The 14,802-nt window shown below is 36.3% G+C and overlaps 1 protein-coding gene across 2 annotated transcripts in view; it reads left to right on the top strand.

The window, feature by feature from the left end:
- Window positions 1-14,802, top strand: part of Kcnh8 (potassium voltage-gated channel subfamily H member 8) — a 360,225-nt gene that overhangs the window by 104,691 nt on the left and 240,732 nt on the right. Inside the window, exon 2 of one of the 2 annotated variants that reach the window (XM_047531743.1) lies at window positions 3,926-4,159. The exons of the other annotated variant lie outside the window; for it this stretch is intronic. Within the exon in view, the coding sequence (XP_047387699.1) occupies window positions 3,926-4,159 (234 nt within the window). The remainder of the gene's footprint in view (window positions 1-3,925; window positions 4,160-14,802) is intronic. 2 annotated transcript variants of the gene reach the window in all.

Raw genomic sequence — 14,802 nt, 5'->3', positions numbered from 1 at the left:
TTGCTGTCACTTTCAAACTGCAAATACAAAAAAGGATGACCTAGAAACAAGCAGAGAAAAGCTGTGTGGCATTTAGATGCATATCACATATGCATAATTGATTCCTTAAAAGGTTAAATACCCTTAGCATATGTATGGATAGTGATATGCCCATGATGAGTGCCTAATCATTATGGCAGTGGCTTTGTTTTACATAATTCTAAAGTAAATGTCATGTTTCTTCTTTGGGAATTCCAGGACTGTATTCAGGAAAGCATATGTTTCCAAGTAGATAGCTGGGCAAAGGAGCTACACTTTCCCAAACAGAAGGACCATTCATGTAGCTAGTACACTAAGCTTTATAAAGCACAGATTGCCACTAAATTCTCTTTGGAATTGAAATGCAATTACATATTGAGGACAAATGCTAAATATAAACAGAAAAGACAAAATGCATGCCTTCATTTATTTATTTATTTTTGCTTTGTTTTTGTAGTATGTTTGCAGAAAGAATTAGCTATCTCACACACACTGTAATCCTTAAATGAAACACACAGACCAGGCAACTTGGTGAATCTTTCAGCATCTTTTTATCAGAAGCTTATGATAACTTTAAAGGACTTGACCTTTTTTCTTATGTCTGCTAACAATTATAAAAATCCAAAGAAATTAATTCAAAAAGCATGTCACTAAGAAATAGACAGAAAGAAATACTATGTTATATGCCTTAAATATCAGAAAAATAGACAATATATTGCATGAGAATAAATAAGAGGTAAAAAATATATGTAAATGTGAGTAATCATCACAAATATTGAAGTTATAAGTTTCTTCTTTGGGGAAGAAAGGACATACAAGTATACCTGATACACACAAAGATTTTCTCTGGACAAATGGTCTATAGGTGTTTATTGTTTGAAATTTTTTAAATATATTCCAAATTTTTAAAAATGTAAAAGGCAAATTAACAAAAACATAGTAAAAAAAAGTAATTATATTAATCTTAGGTGGAAGGATATACTTTCATATTTTACCTTAGAAAATTTAAATGAAAACCAAATGCAAAACAACTAAAATATGGATACCTAAGAGATCTGAAAATAGAAAGATGGGAAAAATATAGCAGACAGACAGACAGACACTAACAAAAAAAAGCTATTGCAACTATATAACTGTTATATATAGCTACATATATAACAGATGGGAAAACTGGACTTGAGGACAAAATGCACTGCTTGTTCTTTCTCTCCATTTCCTTTCCTTATTCATCCAACAACCCTACTACATCCAGGCATCTGTTCCTAATAGACCAGAACTTTCAGTAAGTCAACTCCACCTATTTTGTCTTATTCCAAGTTAGCCATTTTCAATGTCTATGAGACGTTTAATCTCGGAATTCTTACAGCAATTATTATCTCTGTACTACTGATTTGGTACTTGGAGGCTGTGTTTTATTGTTTTCTGTATTCGTGCATTTCTTTAATTAAATTATAATATCCTAGAGCTATAGACCATGCTATACTCTTTAAACATCCCCTGTCCCTCACCCTAGGACCTGCCACATGGTAGAACCATGTATCCTGGCAGTAAACATGTTGATGATCTACTGAAAAATGACTTGTGAAAGCATATTAAGAATTCTTTTAGTATGTTTGAAGACTTCGCCAATGTTATACAATTATATTTTCTAAGTAATCTCTCCACCACATTTTTAAATAGGGGAAGAAGAGACACACATTATGGTTAGAGAGTGATTCCAAGCTGTGTGTAGTTGGTGAGACCTAGACCACCACCCCAAAGGAGAGTGCCTTCCTCTGAACCAAGCTGGAAATTCCCATAGGGTCATAACTGATCTTCAAGGACAGGGATCACATAAACTTTTTTGCATCCATGCCTGGGACAAAGTTCAATATTAAATATACAGTCAATAAACGATCCTGCAAAATATGAGAGAATTATCCTTCTGGGATAATTTAATTCTCTCCCATAACTTCAAAACAGCATATAATTCAGTTTCCAAGTGTGCAGCTTTAGCTCAGCATTCAGAGGGAGAAAGTGGCTAAGGGGTGGAAGAACCAGTGGGGCCAAGGTGGGATACAGGTGGTATAACCCCAATTGGTACTCTGAGGTTAGGGGTTAGTTAGAACAAAGCTGAGTAGTGGATGTAGTTTAGAAATTAACAGCAGAAGCTTAAAAGGAAATGAGGAAACCTATGGGATAGATCTCAGTACTTGTCTTGCTGACCATCAAGAAGTGACTATAGTTCCTGCTTCCTCATGGCATGTGACAAAGGCTGTCTGCTCAGTAAACCTCTTTGAAACACATTACTTTTTGAATGGCAATATATAAAGCATCTGGTATAAAATTCAAAGGGTACATAGTAGGATATGTCATAAAAATAAGGTTTCATCTCACCTCTTCCTTTAGTCACTCTTTGTATAGAGACAACTACACTTACCAGTTATCACATTCATTTTTAGGTAGATGGTTTTGATATACATGTACATGTTTATGTATTTGTATTTTTTTTCAGATAGTTCCTATAACATACTAATTAAATCTTACTTTTTTCATTTAACAACTTATCCCATAGTCCTTTCTATTTTTAATTTATTATCAATACAATCTCAGCCTATAACATTATTGGTATATTGACAGTGTTCAACGTTTGTTTCTTGTGCAAATAAATGGATGGTTTTATAACAGTTTTAATTCATTCTGAAACTAAGAGCAACCCACTAACAGGTTTTAGAAATACCTCATTTTAAAGTTCCTCTCCAACATGCAGTGCTTTTCCCTGTAAATATCATATCCATCCTTCAAAGTAAATTCCAAAAAATCCATCCCATAAGAACCTTGTTTTAATATTGACTTTCAGGCTCTCCTCCAGGGGTTATCTCCAAACACTTTATAATAGTCTACTAGTTTTGATTGGCCTCTTATTTTTATTTGTTAATATAATGATAATAAATGTGAATATTGCTCTTAACAATAATCTTTATTGTGTCTTTGTGCCAGATACTTTGTTAGGCACTTTTTATGGGTAATCTCATTCATCCCTACAGTAGAGCCGAGGATGTAGCTTAGTGGTAGACCACATGCTTAGCATGTGCGAGGCTCTGGGTTTGCTCCCTTGCAACACACACACACACACACACACACAAATCCCTACAACACATACATAAAGTAACTAAATAATCCTTATAACATACCTATTAGTGCCCTACAAGAATCATCTTGACTCATCTTGGAATCATGTGTAGATCATTTCCTTAAATACCAATGACTTTTGGTCTCTTCCTACCCAAGATATCTCTAAAGTATGAGTGGGTCAGAAGTGCCAATACATTGACTCCCTCCCAGGAGTGATCTTTAACCAGTGAGGTGTGAATGTTGGTGGATCAATACTCCACTTACTGGGAAAATCTTGAGTTCTGTTTTTCACAGTCACATCTAGGATACCCAGATGATTGAGTCTCAACTCATGAGTTGTCCATGGCATTAAGCCCCCTTATAATTTACCCTTTATTACCTTTTTTCCCTTCTGTACCTCAATTCCCTACTGGGCTTCTTTCTGGAATCACCCCCAATTTCAACCTTCTTCAAATGTGAGGAAGCAGGTTTAGAGTGTTTGAGTATCTGATTAAAGTTCACCTGTACGTCACATGGCAGTTAGGATATGAACCGGAAGCAGCCTTCAAAAGCACCATCCTTTACTGCCAATTAGATGGTGAGCAGCTCATAGCAGGCCTATGAACTGCAAGTCAAAGTCAGTGCTTAGTTCTCGCATCTGCTGTTGGATGCCATTTTCTGTTTTGGAGTGTCTCTTTATCAGCACAGCACATCAGAACATGCATTAGTTAAACACATGTGCTTGGAATTTGTTGCTGAAATTGTCATTTAAAGATTTTTAAGTTGCTGAATTTCTTCTCTTGCTTCTCTGCAGATAGCAACTTTATCCTCGCCAATGCCCAGGTGGCTAAAGGTTTCCCTATAGTCTACTGTTCCGATGGCTTCTGTGAGCTCGCTGGATTTGCCCGAACCGAAGTCATGCAGAAGAGTTGTAGCTGCAAGTTCTTATTTGGTGTTGAAACCAATGAGCAGTTGATGCTTCAAATAGAAAAATCACTGGAGGAAAAAACAGAATTCAAAGGAGAAATTATGTTCTACAAGAAGAATGGTGAGCTGGCTTTCTTTGGTGCTCAGTGGAGAGTGTTAGAGGTCAATCTCTTTCAACTCAGTGATTGTTCAATAAGTCCCATTAAGGCTTAATGGCATTTCACATAAATATGGTCTGCTAGAGAAGTTCCACAAATGACTTAGATGATGACCTTGTTTTAGCCATTAGCAGCATAAACTGCCTGGAAATTATAACTATTCATTGTCAATATAAGAACTGAGTTAATATATGTTGAAACAAAGTATATTAGTATTATAGTCATTTAAAAATATATATAATATATGTAACAGTTGTTAATATACTAACAGATGATCTTTTATTCAGGGACAGTTTTTCAAAGTTTATGCTTTTAGGAACCACATTTCAATCCCAGTCATAAAGGACAGAGTTCCAAGAGTTCACTGACAAAAAAGGAAGTTAATTTAAAGGATATCAGCATATGCAGTTTCCTGATGTAGAGCTTTTCTCACAATTCTCTGAAATTCTAAAGACAAAACAAGAGGCACTTGGTGTCTCAGGTTGGAATAAGTTTGCCTGGACTCAAAACAATAGTTCTCAAAAATACAAAGTATTTTCTTATGGCTGAAGTTTTATGATTCTCCTCTAATGAAAGATCTAGAGATGGGTGTCTGCAGTATTTAGGTCCCATGTAGTAACAAATATCACTACCACATGGGATTGGGTAGTTGGAGGGAACCCAAGAGGCAATATAAGGGGAAAGTGCGAAATAAAAAATTTATACCATGCTATCATTACTGAGAGTCCACAATTACCCTCTTCCTTTAATAGCTTTCTGTTTTAGTCAGCTTCTCATTGCTGTAGGCTGTATATCTGACAAGAACAACTTTGAGAAGAAGTTTATTTTGGTTCATAATTTCAGAGGTTCAGTCCATGGTCGGTCGACTTCATAGCTCTGATCCTGAGATAAAAAAAAAAATATCATGGCAGAAGAGCATGGCAAAGGAAAATAGCTCAGAACATTGCAGCCAGGAAACAGAGGGAGCTCCACTTACCAAGGACAAAATATAAACCACAGAGGCATGCCTCCAGTGACCTACTTCCTCCTGCCAAACCCAACCTGCCTACAGTTACCACGCTTTAATCCATTCAAGTGTGTTAATCTATGGATTAGATTACATATCTCATAATCTAATCACTTTGCCTCTGAATATTCTTGCATTATCTCACACATAAATTTTTGGGGGGACACCTCATATCCATAACACTTCCCTTTTCCCCATTAGAAAGATAATCCTGTAAATTTTAGTTGAGTGCACAGATACCAAGCTAAAGAATATATTCCCAGACTTCTTTGTAGTTAGGTTGTACATGCAACTGAGTTTTGGGACAAGGATAGGCAAAAAGGAATGATTTCTATAAATTCTAGGTAATATCCCTAATAATGAAGTAGTTTTCCTTCTAATTATTCTCTTTGCCCTTTCACATGGTATAACAGATAAAATTTGATCTTGTCAAAGATTTTTATATTGAAATCATAACCCCCAATATGATTATATTTGAAGACAGGACTTTTAAGGATGTAATAAAGATTTAATGAGATCATAAGAATGGGAGAATATCATACTAAGTGAAATAAGCCAATTCCAAAAAACTAAAGGCCGAATGTTTTCCCTGATAAGAGGATGATGATATATAATGGGGGTGGGGAGTGGGGGGGGTGAGAAAAGAATGGAGGAACTTTAGATTATGTAGAGAGAAATGAGAGGGAAGACGGGGTGGGGGTATGAAAAATGGTGGAATGAGACAGACATCATTACCCTATGCACATGTATGATTACATGAATGGTATGAATCTACATCGTGCACAACCATTTGGGTACAATGAATCAAAATGCAGTCTGTAAAATTTTAAAAAATCATTAGAAAAAAAAGAATGGGGCTTCTATCCATTATGACTTATGTCCTTGTGAGATGTGGAAGAGGCACCAGAAATGTCCACACACAGGGAAAAGACCATGTGAGAATACAAGAAGTCAGCCCTCCGCAAGCCATGGTAAAAGACTTTGGGAGAAATCAAATACCCGCAGCAGCTCAATCATAGATTTCAACTGTGAGAACATAAAATTCTTAAACCAGTGCATTTTGTTATAGCAGTCCTAATAAACTAATACACATGGATTAGAAAGTTAAGGCAAAGTTGGAAAGTCAGCTTCAATCACTTGACAAGGACAATACAATAGTGGAATGCAGAGCAACAAAATAGAAGGAATCTGGGTTTTGTGACAGATCGACCTTTCCACCTTAGACAAAACCAAATATATTTCTATCTTGTTTGAGTCACTGTTCTGGGGGGTCTTTATGTAACAACTTTTAAATTGCACTCTATCTCAGAATTTCTCATCCTTATTACTGTTAATATTTTGCAGTAATTTCTTTCTTGTGGGGGGTTGTACATTGTAGATAATCAACAGCACCCCTGGCCTCTAGATCTCATCCCCAACACTCTGAGGATATTGAAGTCAATGTCAGGTAGCAAAAAAGAAACCTGTGCATGGAAACTTCATCCCCTTTTATAGTTCATTTGTTCTTAGAGGACATTTCCTAATTGTGTGGATTTTGGATATGCAGTAGTCTTGAAGTACTGGACAGCACCCCTCTGGAACAAGGTTGTACCCCAGTTCTTTGGCACAAGGAACATGGTTCAGACCATTGTGTTCTTCTCAGTGTCAGTAGATAAGGCCAGCATAGCAAATATGATATAATAAAAGAACTCTAGCTCTACTAATTACACCATGACCATTGAAAAGAGGGCCTGAGGTTAAAGAAAATAAAAAATGGAGGTTGTTGCTGAGAGTGTGAACTGGCAGGGAATAATAAAACCGCCTTCAGGTGGAACAAAGGGGAAAAATATCCTTTGTCTGTAATATCCGCTGACTCAGACTCATCCTTCTTAAGATAGGTGACTTGTGTAGGTCACTCCACATCCATTTGATTGTCTTCTTTTTTATGCCTCTTTGAAATACCTAAATGTGCCACCACTGAAAAAGGGTCAGGTCAAGGAGGAGATTCAGAGATGAAGAATAAATGATGCAGCCTTTGGAGGCTCCACCAGCAAATTTCCTGAGCCTAATTTCTTATAAGATGCCTACAACCCTGGAAGAATGTGGGTGGAAATCTTTCGAAGGCACCACCCAGCTCTGAGTGGCCACCATGGGGAGTTGTCTGACATTCTGAGCAAAGTAATTGATCCAGGTACAAGGGATTGAAAATTACCATCTATCCTATCCTAAGCATGCTGGATTATAGCTATTTATATAAATATTTATTTATATAAAATGAAATAATCCCTAGTACTTGGAGCCTTCATCAGATGGTAGTTTGTTAGTAATGCTTGCTGAAGGAAATTAAAATGAATTACTAGAGGGACCTATGGATACTTGACAGTGTGTCTGGATTTCTGATTTTTAACACTATGCCTATGACACCAACAGTCTTACTTCTCTCCTTCAAGGATAATTTTCATTTAATATGCTTTAGAAAGCCCCACCCCTACCCCTGTTGATCCATTGGTTCATTTCTGGCCCATCTTCTGATGTACCCCTTAGGCATTTATAACTGAGTTTTATGGCTGGGGGTGCTTCACAAATGGCTTCCCTTCCCCTTATCTCTTGCTGTCACTGTAGATCTCTCTCAATTTTTACCTCCTTCTTCATGATTACACAGGTCAAGGCATTCGCTATTTATTCTTTATCATATTTATCCCTTCCGTTGGGGATACTCACCTCTTACACACAGAAGCAAAAGGACTCTTTGAGGAAATACACCTGTGCATCCATTTATGCGATCACATTTCCTTGAGAGTAGGAAGCCGCCTCCACATTGGTACAGAGTTAGCCTGCTAAGTAACTTCTCTGAAGAGTCCCAAATGAAGAAGGATAAAAAGGTCACTTCTGCCTTCAATGTTTCCCAAAAACTACCCAATACAGCTTCACCATGTTACAGGGGTCTGTCTCTGGTTTTTCCTGTTCTTACTCAAAATCCCTCAAGCTGAGAATCAACAGACTGGGATGCCACACCATGTTTGTTTTCTTCCTGACCTTTAATTTTAATGGCAGCGAAATGTGTCTTCTCTCTCTCATGAGAGACTATCCTTATTGGATCTCCCAGTACCAGCCCTTATATATTCATCTTAACATATCCTCTCTATAGAAAGCTTATCTCTCAAACCCACTTTCATATTAAATATGTCCAATAACATAACTCTCCTTCCCTGGGAAGAACCTGGTATCCAGGAATAAAAAGGCTCCTAAAGAATAAAGATTAAAAGAGGAAATTAAAATGATATGATTTTGTAAAACTGTTTTCCTGGTATATTCATTTTTTTAAGGTTACTGTAATCAAGTACCACTAAGTATCTTAAACCCAGAAATACATTGTCTCATAGTTCTGGAGACTGAAGATTCAAGATCCAGCTGTCGGCTGGGTTGGTTCCTTTTGAGGGCTATAAGGAAGAACTTGTTACTTGTCTTAACCACATTTTGGTGGTTTGGTGCCAATTTTTGACATTCCTTGATTTGTAGAAACATCACCCAAATCTCTGCCTTCATCCTCACATGATGATCTCCCTGTGAGTATCCCCTTTTATTCAGAGTCCTTTCATACTGGATTAGGTCTTAACCTAATAATCTCCTTTTAACATGATGACTTTTCTTAAAGACCCTATCTCCAATTATGGTCTCATTATCAGTTACTGAGGATTGGACTCAAACATGTATTTTGAGAGGGACAAAATTCAACCTTAAACACCTTGTTACAACCACATGAAATACCCTAGGATTTAAGTCACTTGCTCAAGATTGTAAACTGTCCAATAAGCCATTATGCACAAACATTCTTACTTTCTCCAAGGTCATTGTTCTTAAACCTCTGTATTCTCTGTGGAAATGGAGATGGCACCACTTCCCAAGGTCACTTTACAAATCTCTGGAAGCATTTGACTCAAAAATTAGAGAGCTGCTTTTGTCATATAATGGACAAAAGTCAAGAGATGCCAACTATCCTGTAGTGTGTGGGCTGGTCCTGCAGTTCAGGAATTGTCCAGTGTCTTGCATGACCTTCTAACCCCCTGTTAGACTTTCTAGGATATAAAATGTTGCTTTCTAATTGTCTGGACCCAAAACTTAATATACGGAATGTTTTCTGGAAGGTTTTACTTTCCCATTGAGTTTCCAAGAACCAAACCAGTGTAAGTAAAGGAAAATTGAACTTTGTTCTGCTCGCCATCATTTCAGAACACCTTATCACTGACTTACAGTTTTTGTCCCTGATGCAGCACATCTGTGTGGATTCTGCATTTGAACTTGACACATTCTCAGTGATTCTCCACATTGGTCCAGCTTTCCAGCTACTTTATTATATCCTCTACTCTAGTTGGTCATACCGGAGCATTTCTTTTTGAGATATATGTGATCAGAGATCACTTTTATTTTTCTTGGTTACTGTTAATAATAGTAATGTATATACCTCTGTGTGTGGGGGAGTACTGGGGAATTAATCCAGTACCAATTAACCACTGAGCTATATCCCCAACCATTTTTATTTTTTGAGACAGGGTCTCACTAAGTTGTTGTGGGTAATAATATATTTCTAAATGAAAACTATGTATATAGATAGGCATAATCATCCTTTGATCAGGATGATTTTCATTTATAAATAGCAAAGAGAGAATTATAAGTGCTTGTTAAAAAAGGAAAGCTTAGGATTGGTACAATTGTGGGTGACTCTCACAAACTCACTCCCAGGTCACCTGTGAGGTTTGCTATTTATTCATAACCTCCAGAAATATTTCTTACTTAATATTTTTCTTTATGTGGATTCACTTTTTTTGAGCTTAAATTGAAAGCAAAAGAAAATTAAATCACTACTGTATGTGGAAAACCAGGACAACTAGCTTCAAATAGAAGGGAATCATAAATAAATAGATGATGAAATCATTGTTCTTAAACTTTAACCTTAAAAAATAGAGAGTATGATATGAAATCTAAGTAATAATAAACTTAAATGATTATATTAGGCCAGATAGCACATGCTATGTTATTTAATTGTCCAAACCCTTCAGATACAGATGAGTTATCTCCTATTTACAGTTTGGGAAATTGTGAGGCAGAAAAATGATAGAAGCACAGGTCTATATGTTGTATCTTAAATAGTCTCCAACTTATTTCCCATCCATTCTCATTTCCTCATTTTCCTTACCCACTATTGTGTTCACCTTTCTATATTGTCACATGAAAGTGAACTATGGTAAATATTCAGAAGAAAGTCATTTGAATCTGTTGATTTCCTCCCTCCCTCCCTATCTTCTCCCTTCTTTCCTTCTTTTATTAATTTTTAAGGCAATATGCCTCCACGAAGATTATCTTGGCTTACTCCCAAGCTAGATGTGTATTCAGTTACAAATCCAAAGTGGAAGAACTAAGCTATTTATCAACTTTTTAAAAAGCAGAGGAGAGGAGAAAGAGTGGTGGTACCAGGAAGGTAAAGAGGCTTCTTTTGGATCTAAATGGATGGAGGAAAAGATGAGATTGGTGGACATGGGAAGAAAGGGGGACAAAAGGGAGAGAGGGAGAAGGAGAAATGGGGAAAAGTCTGGTAGTATCTTACACATTTCCATCAAAATATTTAAATGTAGTCTTGACGTGCTAGGTGCATGCTTTGTTACTTCAAATACACATTTCAGCTAACACATGCATATTAAAATACAAGATATTTATGTGTACTACCTAAAATAATTTTGTGTACTACCAGGAGCATTCCTATTACCAATTGGACAAGATACCATTTTTGCTCAAATGTACAAATAAGCTGTCTAAATAAGGTATAGTTATATGCGGTCTTAAAAATTAGTCCATGATAAATGACAAAAGAGCAAATTTCTTCATCAAGTTCCTGTTTTACAATGAGCTGCTTATAGCACATATTATTATAAGAAACATTACTTTCCTTCTTTTTTTTCTTAAAAGTTAAACTAGTAGAGAAAGGTGATCATGGGATGGAGAAGAGAAAACAGGTAGTACTAGCGATTGAAAAGGATAAAACTATGTTATATGCATTTATGAAAATATCAACATGAACTATAAATAAAAGAAAAATTTGCAAACTTTTATATCAAAGATAACACAACATGATGTTAAAAGGCACATATATAGTAAAATGATTACAGTAATGGAACAAATAAACTTTTCCATCATCTCACATAGTCACCATCCTTCCCCCTGTGGCAAGAGCAACTATAATCCACTAAAATAGAAAACATCCTGAATATATTACACTATTATTAACTATAGTCCTGTTGTTGTACATTGCTTCTTTTATCCTGTTCATTTTACATATTTCCTACTCTGTATCCTTTGACCTGTGTGTTTCCATATCCTCTCCTTTACTCTGATCCTACTAATCACTGTTTTACTCTATCCTGATGCATTTGACATGTTTGTTTTAGATTTCACAAATAAGTGAGATCATGCAGTATTTTTTATGTATGTGGTTTATTTCACTCATTCCTCTAAATCCATAATTCCTCTAAATCCATCCATGTTATGGCATATTGCAGGATCTCCTCTTTTAAGCCTGAATATGAATGTTTCTATACATACCATAATTTATTTGTTCATTCATCCATTGATGGACAGCTAGATTGTTCCATATCTTGTCTATTGTGACTAATGCTGCTGTGAACATGGGAGTGAAGATTTCTTAACTAGGTTGTGATTCCATTTGCTTTGGGTATATACCCAGAAGACAGATTGCTGGGTCATATGGAAGTTCTATTTTTAATTTCCTTAGGAACCTCTGGCATGTTTTCCATGATGGCTGCATCAATTTACATTTCCACCCCAATATTCATTTCCACTACCTTTCCAGTATATTAGGACTCCCTTTCCTTTACTTCCTAGGCTTATCATCTCCTACCCTTTTGATAATTACCATCCTACCAGCTATTAAATGGTATCTCATGGTGATTTTGATTTGCATTTCCTTGATGTTTAGGGATGTCAATCACCTTTTCATTCACCTTCTGGCTATTTTATTTTTATTTTTATTTGTTCTTATTAGTTATACATGAGAGTGGAATGCATTTATGTATTTTGATAAATTGTACATGAATGGAGTATAATTTCTCATTTTTCTGATTGCACACATTGTAGGATCACCTCAGTCCTGCAATCATATGTTACATAAGGTAATAATGTCTGTTTTACTCTACTGACCTGGCTATTTTCATGTCATCACTGGAGAAATGTCTATTCAAGACCATTGCTAAAATAAATTTAAAATTTATCTTAATGTGGGGCTGAGGATTGAGCCCAGTATCTCACACATGCAAGGCAAGCGCTCTATCACTGAGCTACAACTTTAGCCTACTCTTTTTAAATTGAATTATATATTTTCTTGCTATTGAGTTATGTAAATTATTTATAAATCTTGGATATTAATCCTTCATCTGGTATATGATTTGAAACATTGTTTCTCAATCCATAGGTTGCCTATTCACATTGTTGATGGTCTATGATACTGTGCTGAAACATTTTGGTTTGATGTAGTCATCTTTATTTATTTCTGCTTTTGTAGCCTCAGGTTTTGTTGCAATATACAAAGTATCATCACAAAGGTGAATGTCAAGGAATGTCTATATTTTCAGGTCTTATATTTAGATTTTTTTTTATCCACTTTGAGTAGGCTTTTGCACATGGTGTAAGTTAGAGGTCCAATTTCATCTTTTTCATATGGAAAAACAGTTTTGCCAGCACTGTTTATTGAAGAGACTGCCCTTTCCCTATTGTATCTTCTTGATGCATTTGTCAAAAAATTAGTTGACCATCTATGTTTGTATTTATTTCTTGGCTTTCTAGTTTTATCCACTGTTTTTATGACAGTACCATATTGTTTTAATTACTCTAGCTTTGTAATGTAAGTTTGAATCACATGCGATGCCTCCAATTTAGTTATTTTATTTTTTTCTTATAATTATTTTGACAATTTGAGCTCTTTTTTGGTCCCATATAATTTTTAGGAATTTTTTTTTCAATCTCCATGAAGAATGTCTTTGGGATTTTGATAGAGATTGCATTGAACTTGTATGTCACATTTTGTAGTATGGACACTTTTAAAAATATTAATTCTTTTGATTCATAAGCAGGGACAATTTTCCATTTATGTGTGGCCTCTTCAATTTCTTAGTAGCAGGTCTTTCAGCTCTATCCCTTTTCTTCTGAGTATACATGTAACATATTCTTAGTAAGTTCTTTCATGCTCATTCAATATGACTCTGGCAGATTTTTAGAATATTTGATTAAACCCTTTGGGTGTTTTAGAATTGGAGCTCAATATAGGAAAGGAAATAAAGGCTTGGGGTTGTAGAATGTCAGATTATTCTCAAAATTAGCATTTTAAATGTGTAACATATGTGACTTCCCCAATTTGACTGTTAGGAGATGGCTTGTGGCATTGCATACAGAATGGTTTTGTGTAAGATCCAAATTTCAGAGAAAAGGGTGCTGTGCCCATCCATGTAATAAATGAACAGCAAGAACATGGATTTTAATGGAAGCGTAGTGTCTAAATGTGTATCTTAGGTGAATACGAGAGTTCCCAGCGTGGGCATCACTTGTAATTGCTTTAGAATTTCACTACATCTAGAGAATGATGAGGCAAGTTAGCCAGGAATCTATTTTAACAAGAGCTGGAGAAACCAGCCTTGAGATGATAGAAAATAAACTTTTTCTTTTAATCCTGAGATTGAGACCTGGAGAGGATGAAAAGATCCCTCTGAACAAAACAAAGGTCATTTTCCCACCCAGCCTTCTCACAGATCCAAACCGGAATCCAGGCCAAGAGAGAGGCAGCAAGTGCAGTGCTTTCTATAAAGATCTCCTCAGGTTGTCCAGGACATCAAAGTCATCGTCACCATGGGCATTGAGTTCACATGGGGTGGTGGCACTGGCAGCAGCTGAGAGCATCCAAGTGAATCTGTAGGACAATGAGAAACTTAGATTCTTGCATCACTGGAATCCAAGAGGGCTAGTTTGTGAAAAAAAATTCTGCTGAATCTTAGAAGTATTTGTGAAGATCTCCAAGGGGACTTGGTTTCCTGGAAAGCTGTGAAAGTGAGACCTTGAAAATGTTCTCCTGTGAGATCGACATGACCTTTTCTTACAGGCTAATGGAGTCAAGGAAGCAGAACACAGTTCACCTGGTATCACAGTTATCTGTTGTTGTGTTATCTGTGCTTCCTTAAGACCTACCTCGTTGCTTGAAATACCTGTTATTGTGTCTTTCAATTTTGTGATTCAGGAATTCAGGATGGGCGTGGGTTAATGATTCTTTTTTCCATGTGGAATTGGTATGGGTTGGTTATTTGATAGCATTCAGATGAGTTTGGAGGGTCTAGGATGGCTTCCCCCATGTTTAGCATCTTGAAAGGATGGGGTCAGTTAGGAAAGCCAACCAAAGTACCTAGATGTGGACTCTTTAGCACGGAAGTCTGAGTACCCTAGTGTACCATGAGGAGGCAGAAGCTACAAGATCTTTTATGTCCTAATCTAGGGAGCTCTATAGTCTAACTTTCATTATACGATTTTGGCTTGAGCAGCCACAAATCCCCTGATTCATGGGAAGAACTT

Source organism: Sciurus carolinensis, chromosome 17, assembly GCF_902686445.1.
Source record: "Sciurus carolinensis chromosome 17, mSciCar1.2, whole genome shotgun sequence".
In the NCBI taxonomy this organism is placed as follows: Eukaryota; Metazoa; Chordata; class Mammalia; order Rodentia; family Sciuridae; genus Sciurus; species Sciurus carolinensis.
This window is presented reverse-complemented; position numbering and strand designations above follow the sequence as displayed.